This window comes from Catharus ustulatus, chromosome 6 (assembly GCF_009819885.2).
Source record: "Catharus ustulatus isolate bCatUst1 chromosome 6, bCatUst1.pri.v2, whole genome shotgun sequence".
Taxonomy (NCBI): Eukaryota; Metazoa; Chordata; class Aves; order Passeriformes; family Turdidae; genus Catharus; species Catharus ustulatus.
In genome coordinates this window covers 13,064,777-13,077,717 of record NC_046226.1, presented here as the reverse complement: position 1 = coordinate 13,077,717, position 12,941 = coordinate 13,064,777, and the positions used below count along the sequence as shown (strand labels likewise).

At 47.0% G+C, this 12,941-nt stretch overlaps 1 protein-coding gene across 5 annotated transcripts in view; it reads right to left on the bottom strand.

Annotated features, from left to right (window-relative positions):
• Positions 1-1,182, bottom strand: part of BCL11B (BAF chromatin remodeling complex subunit BCL11B) — a 96,410-nt gene extending 95,228 nt beyond the window's left edge. For all 5 annotated transcript variants that reach the window (XM_033063377.2, XM_033063371.1, XM_033063375.1 and 2 more), the window contains exon 1: positions 290-1,182. In XM_033063377.2, the coding sequence (XP_032919268.1) occupies positions 290-347 (58 nt within the window). In that variant the 5' untranslated portion in view covers positions 348-1,182. The remainder of the gene's footprint in view (positions 1-289) is intronic.
• Positions 1,183-12,941: the final 11,759 nt, after the last annotated feature.

The following is a 12,941-nucleotide window of genomic DNA, read 5'->3' as shown; positions in this document are numbered from 1 at the left end:
ACGCCGCCTGCCCTCCCGCCTGCCTGCCCGCCTCACCTCCGCACCGCTGCAAAAACGCACAGCAAACTTCGGGCTTCTCCCCCCCTCCACCCCCAGCCCATCCCCCCCAGCCACACACCCCCCTCCCCTCTTTAATTCCCTTCTCCTCTCCCTCTCTCTGAAGTCATTTACCAGCTTTGGTTGCTCCTGGAGTTTCCCCCCCACACCCCCCCCCTCCCCAACCGCTTCCTCCCCTTCCCTAATTTTGCTTCTCGATTTCGGCTCGGTTTGGTTCCAAATTCAAACTTACGTGTGATAATCTCTCTTTGTGACAAGTGCTGCGGGTTTCCCTGCTTGCGACGGGACATTGCCCTGGCATTTACACTGGCATCGCCTGGAGAGCTGCACTGGTCTGGGGGGATGTGTTGGGGGGCCGATCCTCCTCCTCTTTTTTTTCCTCTTTATTCTTCTTCTTCTTTATCGAGTTCTTCTTTCAAAAAAATCAAAAACGAAAAAAAAGCCTCCTTTTTGTTGCTGCTGTGGTGCACTGGATGGGATTCCCTCTCAATTAAAAATCATCATCATCATCATCATCATCAGGAAAAGCTCTTTCTCGCTCTTTTTCTCTTTCACACACTGTCTTTTCTCCACTGCTTCAGCCACTTGGACTTCCAGATCTCTTCTTGAACTTAGGAGGATATGCACCGCCAGTGACACTTTTCTCTTTCCCTCTTTCCAGAGTGCTTGGCAAATTGGCAAGTGCGCTTTTCCACCAGGAGGGTAAAAAAAAAATTTAAAAAATTAAAAATTAAAAAAAAAACTGTAGCAAAAAAAAAAAAGAAAGAAAGAATAAAAGAAGAAAAGTACTAGAATTGGGATAGCCCCCACAAGCAAAAAAAAAATAAATCGCCAAAAAAAAACCTGTTTCTCAGAAATTGACCCTTGCTGGGTAGATATATAGAGAGAATTTTTTTGAAAAGGGGTAGCCGAAACTGTGTCTCCTCTTTCCCAGTTCAAGTGGCACTGCTTTGCCCTGGTGCTTTTGGATTGCCAGTGCTCCTGCACCACTTTGCACTCTTCCCCCCTCGCCTGGCACTGGGACTGGAAGGAAGGAAGCCCCCAGTGCAGCTGGGCTGGTGCTGGCTATTACTATTATATATTGCAATGTGAAGATGGCGGAGTCCTGGTTCTCTGGGAGCGCTCTGTCTCTCTATGGCTGGGGCTGCCTCTGTACAATGGGATAAAATTCAAGTTCAAGTGCGGACGTGACGTTTAATCTGCACTAGAGACAAAAAGACCCAGAGAGTAGGAGCACTGGGGGCGACTAGCGGTGGCTTTTTAACATTGTACCCTGCAAGAGAACAAGAAACGCCACTCGCACACACCGCACACACCGCACACGCACACACACCGCACACACACCAACTACGGCACACGCAGGGCTCGCCGCCGCTCCGGGCTTTGTGCAGTGCGCTCTCAGTACGCGGAGCGCCGGCGGCCAGGGAAAGACAGGGGGGAAGGAATAAATCCGCATCCTCACGCACGGCCAAACTTCGCCGAGCCCGGCGCCGGCCGCAGCGGGGGCGGCTCGGGCGGGGGAGGCTGCCGGGGTCGGCGGGGGGCGCGGGGGGAGGCGCTGGCGCTGCCCGCCGGTGCCGCTGCCCGCCCGTGCCGCCGCCTCGCCGCTGCTCATCGCGGCCGCCGCTCTCCGCCGCCCGGGCTCGGCGCTGGGTCGTGCTCCCGCCGTCCGTGCCCAGGAGCGGAGGCTCCCCAGGGGTCGCGGGGCTGCTCTTCCTTCCCTCCCGGGCGCCGCCGCAGCTCCTCGGCGGCGAGCGCGTTCCCCCTGCATTTCTTTCAAACAGTTTTACAACAACACAAATATCTGTGTGGGTTGGGGAGAGGGATTTTTTTTCCCCCTCCTCTCTCCCTACCCGAAGTGCGATGGTAGCGGGACACGCGCGCACACCCGATCCGCACACGCACACACGCTCCGACCTTCTCCCACCCCCCAACCCCCCTTCCCTTAAAATCCTGGCAGAGACTATTTTTCCTTGGAGAAATTAAGTCTCAGCCACGAACGGAGAGAAGCCGAGTTCCCAGGAACTGCATCCCAGTGCACTTGTCCTCCTATTTCACACGCAGGTAAATGCCCACAACTGCGTGCATTTCTAACTTGGAAGATTCTTGGAAAACAACTTTTTCCCCTCTACCTCCGCTCTCCCGGCCCATCTCCTGAGATTGTTTCTCTCTCTCCCTCCTCCCCCGATAAGTAAACAGTGTGGTGCAAACAGCTTTTCAGCACCAGGTCTGGCCAAGGCGAGGGCAATGGGGAGAGGGGAGGCCTGGGGGCTCGGAGGCAGATGGAGCAGAAAACCAAGGAACCAGCCTGCACCCGGAGCCCACTTGGAGACCCGCGCTGCACTCGTGTCATTTACTTTCCACGTTAAATGAGTGTTTTTCGTATTAAATCGCATGAGACTCTTGAGGGGACCAGAATTCATCTCGGTGCCCTTAATCAGCTTTGAGAAGAATTTGGCTAAACAGCATCGCTCTCGCCTCCTCCAGCAAATCTGCCTCTCCCTCCCCACGCCCGCCCGCCCGCTCACAGCTCTCGTTCGGCGCTGCCAGACCCCGCAGCCCGGCCCGGCGAGTGCCGAGGGCGGCGGGCACGGCAGCCCGGCCGCTGGGCTCGGGGCCAGCCCGGCGCTGCCCTCCGTGCCCGCCCCGGCCCTCCGCCCCTGCTAACGCTCCACAAACACGTCCCGGACCATTAACGGCGCTTAAACTGCCGCGATTGTTCGCCCTGTGTGTTTGGTTTGTTCTCAGGGGTCCTGCAAAGGAAAATGACCGTGGTGATGGCAGGGGCCCCGCGGCTGGGCGGGGAGGGACGGGTCCACGGCCCCGGGGCCCCGAGGGGGAGCCCCCAGTGCTGCCCTGCGTGGCAGCCGTGTCCGAGTCGGGGTAAAGGATGCGGCAGCACCGCGGGGGAGCCGGGGGGAGAAGAGGCTCCCCTCGCTGACCTCCGCCCCGCGGGAAGGGGCCCGGGCCGAGCAGAGGGGATGAGCTGCCCGCACTGCTCTCCCCGCTTTGATGCCGCCCTGCTCGCGGCTGGCGGGGCCGGGAGGCTTTGTGTGCCTGTGCTGCTGCTGCTCGCAGCCCGGCCCGTCCCCAGGCCACGCCGCGGGGCCGCCGGGGGGTGCAAAGTCCGGGCGCCGGCGGCCGCCGCCGTTCTTGGGCGAGCTGCAGGAAGCTGCACCCCTCGGGAGCGCGTCTTATCGGGAAGTTACTGGGCATCATCTGTTGATTAACCAGTGTCTTCCAGTGGGCACAGAGAGCAGGAGATACGGGCCGGCAATGATTGACCAGGCGGACTCCCCGGCTGCCCGGGGCAGCGGGGCCGCCGCAAGTCCCCTCCTGGCTTCTCCTGCAGCGGGCAAGGCTTCGGGAGGTTGAGCCCCCAGCCTGCCTTCTCCTCCTCCTCCGAAAATACATCCCAATAGAGGAAAAAAAATTCCAAAGTGATTTCTCAGTCTTCTCTTTCCTCCCCTGTCTGGCACTTGTGATCATTAGCACTGAAAGCTGTTAATGTCTTGTCTCACAGCTCCCCCTTTAGTCTCTCTGCTCTCCCTGTCTCGCGTTCAAAGCCAGATCAATAGCAGGCTCTTTCTAACCTTGACCTATCCCTCGACCTGCCTCCATCTGCAGCTGGCCCCGCGCTTCTGTCTGCTCCCCACCCGCGGCTCAGCCCCCTGAGAGGGCCCAGGGTCCCTGGGGCATCGCCCCCTTTGTCCCGAGCTGCGGCCGTGCTGGGCGCTCGCCGCCGGCCAAGGGGGCTGAGCCCCCCCAGGCTCCTCTCCGCTGCCCTGGGGATGCGGCTCAGCTCCGGCCTCCAGCACCTGCCGGCAAACTCGGGCCGGTAGCTCCCCACGACGACAACAGAACACCCCAAAATCCCTACAAAAATATCACCTAAAGGAAAAAAGGCCAAGCAAAATGGGAGCATGATCTGCAGGAAGAAAACAAGCTTTTCACTAGCTTTAGACCACTAGCACGGTCCCTTGTTTTAAATTAGGAGGGAGAAAGCACTCTCTTGCACTAAAGATCTTGTATTAGGATAATAATTTTTATGTCTTCATAATATGTAAGGGGTTTGAGGATTTCTCATACAGAAACACCAACCTAGGGAAAAACGAGCTCATCTGATGTCAAATATTCCATTTTATCCTGTATACAGCAAGGCATGCTGAGTCGAGAACTCTCAGCACACAGGCTCAGCTTCTGGGTTTCTCTTTCTTTTTTCCTTTTCTTTCTTTTTTTAAATTTTTTTTTTCTTAATCGTGCAATGCCTTTAGCTAAAATTTGGCACAGATATAGATGCATAAATAACATCAGCTTCACTGTAAAGAGGAAGTCCCAATATCCTCATGGAGAATAATCTTGATGTGTCACTTGTCACTTGGACATATTTCGAATGCATTTCCGCTTTCTCCCCATTTGGTCAAGTAACTTTTCCATGGAAGAAAAATTGTAGCTGCAGATTCTATGTGATGGGATTTTGGTTTCTGTTCAATCTTGTGAAAGCTTATGCTCAGTTAGAATTTTTGATATGAGTCTGGGAGTGGGGCAGGGTGGGGGGTGAGAAGAGAGGGAAGGAAGGAAGGAAGGAAGGAAGGAAGGAAGGAAGGAAGGAAGGAAGGAAGGAAGGAAGGAAGGAAGGAAGGAAGGAAGGAAGGAAGGAAGGAAGGAAGGAAGGAAGGAAGGAAGGAAGGAAGGAAGGAAGGAAGGAAGGAAGGAAGGAAGGAAGGAAGGAAGGAAGGAAGGAAGGAAGGAAGGAAGGAAGGAAGGAAGGAAGGAAGGAAGGAAGGAGGTTTGCAAAAATCTTGACATAAATGAAGCTACTGTCCTCATTCTCTTTGAATCTTTAAATGTTGCTGCTTGGGAGGGGAAAAGAAGAAAGAAAATAAACACAGGGCGTTGATCTGTTCAGCTTAGTTAGCCGCTCCACCTTGTGAAACGGCACAGAAACACAGGATCTAACCAGATCATATTTACATACATATTAATAAAGCTCCCAAGGTGGCAGTTCAGCCTTCACATACAGAGCAAGGATCTCTGCGAGTTCTCATTTTAGACCCATAAAAACAGATAAAAAGAGGTCTTTTGGGCTTCCCTGAATATTTTTCTGCAGTGGTTTTATATCATTTCTGAAAATTACATAGTTAAGTGGCATCAAATTTCTGGGTGATATAATAACTCAAAATGTGTAATTTTTTTGTATCAAATCACTTTGCAGCCATAAACATAGCTTCAGAATCTCAATTAGAGGAATGATTTGGTGGGGTTTTCATTTATGGCAAACAGTAAAATTGTTCTTGTTATCTATTCAAATATATATAAATTGCAACATTTATTCACTTGATTTTCTTTTCCATGGCACTGGTGCATTTGAGAGTGCAGGGAAATGAAGGCTTAAAAGGATAATATATATTATCCCCTGCCCCATTCCCAAGACTTTTTGGAGTGAGGCAAAAGGGATGAAGATTTTGCTGTGTTATCAAGACATTTGGTGTCCCCTTATTTTTGGTGACTGTGACTTGCTGATGTTTCTAGGAGTGAATTTTGAAAATGAGATTTTTCTCAACATTTACATTCTAAACCTTCCTTGGAGTCCTTTCCTCAGTCAGTGGTCTGTGAGTTCTTTTGCTGGCTATTTTTGGTGGTTTTTTTTTTTTCCTTTTTCACACAGAGTCCCTCTTTTTTCTAACTCTTTCTAAGTGTCAAATGTACTAGATAACAGTCCAAATGCTGGAGCTGAGTTTTCCCCACACCTATTTTCAATAAAAATAAACAAAAGCAAAACAAGGCCACTTCTCAAAACAAAACCAAAACAAAACCAAAACAAAACCAAAACAAAACCAAAACAAAACAATAACAAAACAAAAAACCCCTCATGGAACCAAACAAGCCAGAACAGAAGGAAACCACTGTTTTAATTTTTGAGTATTTAAAAAAAAATCACATAAAATACAAGATCAGTCCATGTTTTCCTTCTTTTAAGCTTCATTCTTTCTGATAGTAGACATCCAGTTGTGTCCCCACTGAAATCACTTGCAGGACCTTAGGGACTGCAGGCAGAGCCAAGCCTGCCCCTACATTTGTAACTTGAGAGCCCTTTTAAAAGATAACAATTCTGTCCCGCACCTTCCCTCATCCTGCAAAGGACTCCTTTCACCTGTGAGCACATGCTGACAGGCAAATAAAGAGGAGAGCATGATTTACAAGCATCCAGCACAAAAAAGAAGTCAAGCATTCCATCTGCTAGAAGTACTCCATCCCACTATGAATGCCATTTGAGCATCCACACAGTACCCGCTTTAGGACAAAAAAAAAAAATTTTGAAGGAAGATGGGCAAAAGCCACTGTTGCTGGGGAGGCTTAACAAAAACCCAAAAAACTGGCACATCTTTTCTAACTACTTCAATCCAAGGATTGTTTGTGCCTTTGGAAAACAAATGTCATCATTGCTTGGTGCAGTAAGCTAAGTTTTGTGAACCAGCACTAAATTCATTAAAAAAAAATTCCTGAAAACAATAGAATTTGAGGGCTATTTTTATCTGCAAAAGTACTTTAAAAACTTGGTTCATTATGGAAATGCATAACATAGTCTTGCATGAGAGATTAATGTATAAGTTGGCTGGCATGTAGTGGGGACAAAGAATCCCTCTTCCTTCCACAGGTATTCCTCAGAGCTTACACAATCTGAAATTTGGTACAGCTCTCCTCTGTTTTCAAGTGCAAGTTTCAACCAATTTCTTCTCTTTCTCAGATGATTTTAAGAGGATTTGAAATCTTTAGGTTGTTTAAAATAACAAAAGCCTCTAAGCTCTGAATGTTGCAATGAAATCTTCAGCTTGAACTAATGACAGAAACATTCCAGCCTGTCTCTTGTGAATCATGAAAATCTGAATTTGAACATCAGAAGAGAGCAACAGCCCGTTCATTCTTGTTCTTTTTCCCTCTACTTTCATCCTACCTTATTTTATTTAAATACGGTATATCCATAGTAACAAATTAGCATCGTTGTTATTATTATTTTTACTATTTTAACTTGTGCAACGAAACTCAGGGAAATTCATCAGTTTCTAGCTTCAGTGTCAGCCTCTGCAGTTTCATTATTCCTGTTGACAATTACGGATCACAGAAATGTGGATGCCTGGCCAGGGAGTGCTTGTATATTGCACCCAAATTACACATTCCTGTTCATAAAGAGTGGAGCAAAGTATGAATGTTAGCGTCATTGCTCGTGTCTCAGGCAACTACTCACATCTTAATTGAAAATGATCAAATAACAGTATTCCCTTTGACAAACAAATGACAATGCCTTGCCACGCTTGCTGAGGACAGTTGAGCAGGAAAGCCAGGGGCAACAGCTGGTGTTGGCCATAACTGGGAACTCCCACATGTGCTCCAGCCCTGGACTGTGCTCCCTTCCAGCTCAGTCCCTTCGAGGATGCTGCTGCTGACTCCAGGATCATGCTTCCTGCTCTCCCCATTGTGATTTCACCTTCTCCCCACGCACCTCTCCTCTGCCTTCTGAGTGTGAGCTGCAGGTCAGTGCCACAAGGACAGTTTGGTTCTTTCCCTCACCTGCACTGCTGCTTTGGAAGGTGATGTAGGATGATCAGGCCACCTCGGTGCTGGGTGGCCCAAAGGTGTGGCAGCACCCCAGTCAAAGGCCACCGAGAAGCAGAGCATGTACAGAGCAGCAAATGAAGTCTTCTCTGAGTCAACTGTTCCACCTGGACCCTACTACAAATTATTGTTTTCTATTACCACCTGTGTACTCCTTCCCATGCAACTTATTGATGTGAAATTACAACAACACTGGTATAAATAAGTTATGCTGTGGTTGTAAAATGGAAGAAATTTTGTTGTAGCAATTATGTTCAGCAAGATGACAAAATAAATTTCCAGTGCTGTGCTTGCAGTAACCTGGGGAATTTAAACCTCATAATTTCCATTCATTTCAGATAATTTGGAGTAATTTCTATATGTAATAACTTTGTAATGAAAAACACAGCGGTACTGAAGTGATTTCAACTCTTTTTTTTTTTCCTATGGTATACATGGCACAAAATAAATAATAAAAATAATATTTCCTTTTTGTATGTGTTCGGTAATTCTTTCAGCAAAATCATAAACTAATACCAGGACTAAATCTCTGTCCATGAAATGAAAAATAAATTGAGTTAAAGAAAGTGAAAAAGTATGAAAGGCCTTGGATGTTTTATTGTGACTTTATTAAATTGTATCATCTCTATGCTCTATGGTATCCCCAGGGGTTACTGTTCTGGGGAAGGGCAGAGAGCTAGATAGATACATGTCCCTAGATCAAAAGCAGAGATGGTTGGAGGAAATTCATAAAAAAGTACTTAAATCAACCCCTTAATTTTTAAAAGGGAAACTGGAAGTAATAATAAAATAAAAATATATATATGAGAGAGGTGTGGTATGGTACAGGACAAAGGCACAAGTTGCTTTGGGGTACTGATTTTCATTAGTGTATTTGATGGTAAGTTACTTAGAGGCTGTAAACATGTATAATCACAGAATGTGTTCCAATACAAGGGAATAGCATTTAATTAAAGATAAGAAAGAGTACTGTACATCACTGAAAAGCTGTATCTGTGTCCTACTTACCATTGCAACATAGGACTATTATTACACAATAAACAAGAAATCACATGCTCTGATTTGTAGAAAACAGTGTGTTGTTTGGGGAAAATAATAATACCCACAATATGTATGGATGGATATGCGATAGCCATATGTATGGGATATGGGTCCCGTGCATCTCCAGGTAGTTTACAAAGGTGTGTAATGATAGAAATGCTTGTCCTGATAACAAGAAAAAGGAGGAATAAAAGGTGTTCCTATAACCTTGAAAGGTCACACAGCCAAGCTGCAGGACTGAAGCAAAAATGCAAGATTATCAGGCTGAAAAATGGTTGTCTTAACTGCTGAAACCCACCTCCCAGCAGCACCTCTACCTCTCTTTTTAAAAAACAGCAATAAGAAAATGTCATGTGATTACTCTTGAGCTGTTCAAGACAAGGGTCAGCTTGAATAAATTCCCCCAATGTCATACAGAGATGGTACTCAAGGTTTGCACCTGCAAACCCTTGAATTTGCTGGGTGAGTGCTCCTTACCCATGGCCTGTGCTGTAACCCTGCCTGAAGGCTGCCTGAAGATAACATGGAATGCAAGAGGACTGAAGGTTTATGACAGCCCACTGAAAATGTTGTCTGGAGATCTTACAACAGCAGTGCTGGGTTACCAAAACTACTGTCTGCTCAGAGGGGAGGAAGGAAAAAGGCTAGAAAAGTCTAGAAAATACTCTGGTTTTTAAGGGACACATCAAGCCACAGAAAAACAATGCACAAATTCTCAATTTGTGGGTTGCCTGATACTGAAACCAGTGGTCATTAGGTATCTAAATAATTCTTGAGACTCTATTGCCAATTTGATTAAGTTAGGATTTGTCATACAACACTATGTCCCAGGTCACCAGGAGATGTGGGTCCAGAGGCCATACTCCAGCAGATACTTTGGACAACTTAGATCTAGAAACACAAGAGGAAATGTAAGGGAAGTAAAAGACAGCCACAGTACAACAGCACACAGCAGTTGGCACCAAGGTTTTAAAAATACAGATCCCATCCCCAACCTTCACACTAAAGAAATGGAAATGGAAACAAAGTTCTAAAAGCTAGAAGCAGGTAGAGGTCAACAGCAACATGTAGTGGCAGGGAGCTGAAAAACTCTGATCCCTTCATCAAAAGCAGCCTCAAAAGCAAGGACCAAAATAGAACCCACTTGTGGTCACAAAGTCGAGGGGCTGCATTTGAATAGTGGCTCCCGTGTCTCTGTATCTTTGTGTAATGATGTTGCAGCTACTGAGAAGAGGGAGCTCTGCTGCTGCTCAGAGCCTCCACACCAAAGCCCAGGAATGTTTTTTGAAATCTATTTTTTAAACATATATATGTATAAATATATATATATATATACATATGCTCATTCTATCTTTTGTGAATTTTCTGATCCCCCTTCAGAATTACAGATAATTGCACTGCTTTCCACTAAATTGCTCAAGAATTCAGCAGATACTTTCCCAAGGAATATTTTTAAGAGAACATGTTAATGCCTATAAGCAAAGCAAACAATCACCTTACTGAAGTACATATCTAAATTCTTCTGAGTCAGGTTAAGACAAATCTTTCCAAATGGCAATGCCCTTGCATATCAACTGCCATTTGAAGTCTGACCCTTCCTGAGCCCTTCCTGAAAGACAAGGTGCCATATATTGAATCTTAGCTGGGACAGGGCACAAGCAGATTTTATTTATTTTACTGAATATATGTAGATGAGATCAGCCTCTAAATTGAGATTACATTAAAAAAAAATCACTCCTTTTTCTGTATTCAAATTTTAGTTGAGACACTGAGCTCAAACTAGCTATCCAGAAACAGACGTCTATTGATAGGGGAAAGAAAAGAGATTAAGATAAAAGCAGGTGTCATTTTAAGCATATTAGTAAGTCTCTTGCTTTTCAGATTATTCATGTGTTTGCAGAACCAGGGCCTTAGACTAAAGTACACCCAAGGCCATGTTTGCCTGTATGCACAGTGATGAGCACACTACCAGCGTTTGCCTTGCAAAGGAGCACATCGAATAAGAATAAAACTATGCCAACAAAATCCCCCTCACCCCATGCGCAAATTAAATTCATGATGAGCAGGCCTGAGGGAGGGAAGCAGCAGTGGAGGCCTGGCATGCCATGTTAAACTGAATCTCCCTTCTGCCTACTCCTCCACCTCTTTCTTTTCCTCCTCCTCGCCATGTGGCATCCTACTCTCCTGCTGCTTGCCTGCTACGCCTCTGCATCCCCTCCATGAAGCACCGCACGGTAGCAGTAGCAGCAGCAGGAGCACGCTGCCAGTCCCTGCCTAATCATCCCCCGCTGTGCCCTCCAACAAGATCTGCTCACCCCCTCCTCTTCTGCCCCACCCATCACACAGCTACCTGGGGCAGTCAGGCACCTGCACCCAGCCAGGACACCTGGGCACCCGCTGGAGCCGCTGCACTGGAGGACAAAGTGTCAGGCAGCTGGAAGATGTTCTGTCCACTCAAAGCTCCCACCAAGGGGGTTGTTGCTGCCACACCTGCAATGCTTCAGGCGATCCAGAATCTCAAACCTGTCCTTTGCAGCAGCTCACTGGGATATTGAACTGTTCTGTGCCTTTTTCAGGATGAAAGCTCACAGCCTGACTTTTCAGGATTGGTTTCACTGTGGTTAACACTGAGCTGGTCATTCACAGCCATGGGTGTTGCTCCATCATTCTCTATCAGATCCACATAGCTCAAGTAGCTCTTGATGGTTGTGGGTGTTGCTGAACTTCTCCACACTTCCCTTTGACTACAGAGAAAGTCAGAGGAGGAGCCATGGCACTGGCACTGGAGGGGTGCTCTGGACCATAGGTACAGGCCAGCAGCACCCGTGACAATGCTTTCACCACTGACAAAGCAAGCCTTATCTCAGAACCAAAGTACAGCTCCAGCTGCTGGCTAGAGATTGTTCTGAGGTGACCAACCCCTGCAAATCAATTTACAGTTTCAGTATAATATACTCTGATGAAATTATAAGGATATAAAATATAAACAGAGCAAAACTATTAGATCTAAGGCCCTCCATGTACATCAGCTTTCTACAGACAAAGCCTGCAGATACCCTCATGCCTGTATACACAGCCTTCTGGTGTTTGCAGAAGGGCTTTCAAACCCACTCAGCCCAGGTATGTCTGTGGGCTCTCATAGGCATCTTCTGCCTCTTGGCAGCCATGGCAGGCAAGCACTGCTCTTCCCATCTCAAGGCTGGACAGTCCTGCAGAGATGCAGGGTTTGGCAGCTCAGCCACACACCCTTCCTGGCCCAGACTGCTGAGATGTGAAACCTTACAAACTCAGCATAGCAGAGGGTTGGGGATCCCTTCATTGCATGATGCGAACTTGCCCTAGAAGTTGTAGTCACAGCCGTGCTACTGTTTCATTGCTGCCACCTTCAGATTTTATTAAGATTTGGAAATTTTTGTAAAAAAAAAAGTTCACAGAAAAAAAAAAAGAGTTTTTCCTAACTGCAGTGGGAAAACAGGAAAAAAAAAAGAAAGAAAATTGAAGTGTGCCATAACTCCAAACTATGCCAACCAAAAGGCTCAGCATTCCAGAGGCGGGGGGAAAAGGGCACTTTGCTAAACCAAATAAAAGGAACTAAACCAGCAAATGCTTCTTCAGTCACCTGCAGAGCGCTCAGTCTTACCTCATGAATCCAGAGTGCCTGTGGTTACTCTTCTCTATCAGCTTGGCTTCATCTGCTTTTGAGAGCATGAACTCTGAAATCATTCCCAGCTGGCCAGCACCCACCAAGGCATGAATCTGCAGAGCTGGGGGTCTCTGGCTGACCAAAATCTCATCTTCTGGAGCACAGCAGTTCCAAGCACAGCAAAAGCCTTCTGGGTTTTGTGAGAGGTAAAGCTTCAGCCATACTTCTCTCACCTTTGAGAGGTCAGTGGGTGAGGCTCAGTGCAGGAAACCAGGTAGGAGGCCCAAGGCTGGCCTGGCTCAGCCTGGCATTGACTTTTCTTTGGCTTCCCTGGCCTCTTGCACTGCCTGATGCTCTGTAAATTGTCTGCTGCTCCCCATTACAGAGTGCATGTGCTCGTGTGCTGCTGACTACTTCTTGGATGTAACCACACATCACCACAGGCATATTCCTGTGTCCCTGCAGTCTCAATTTTTATGATGAATATGTTGAAATGTTTGGATTCCCCAAGAGGATCATTTTGTGGCCATTTGGGACATTTAGTATTCAAATTGCATGTCCCTGGGACATGTGCAATTCAAACCTT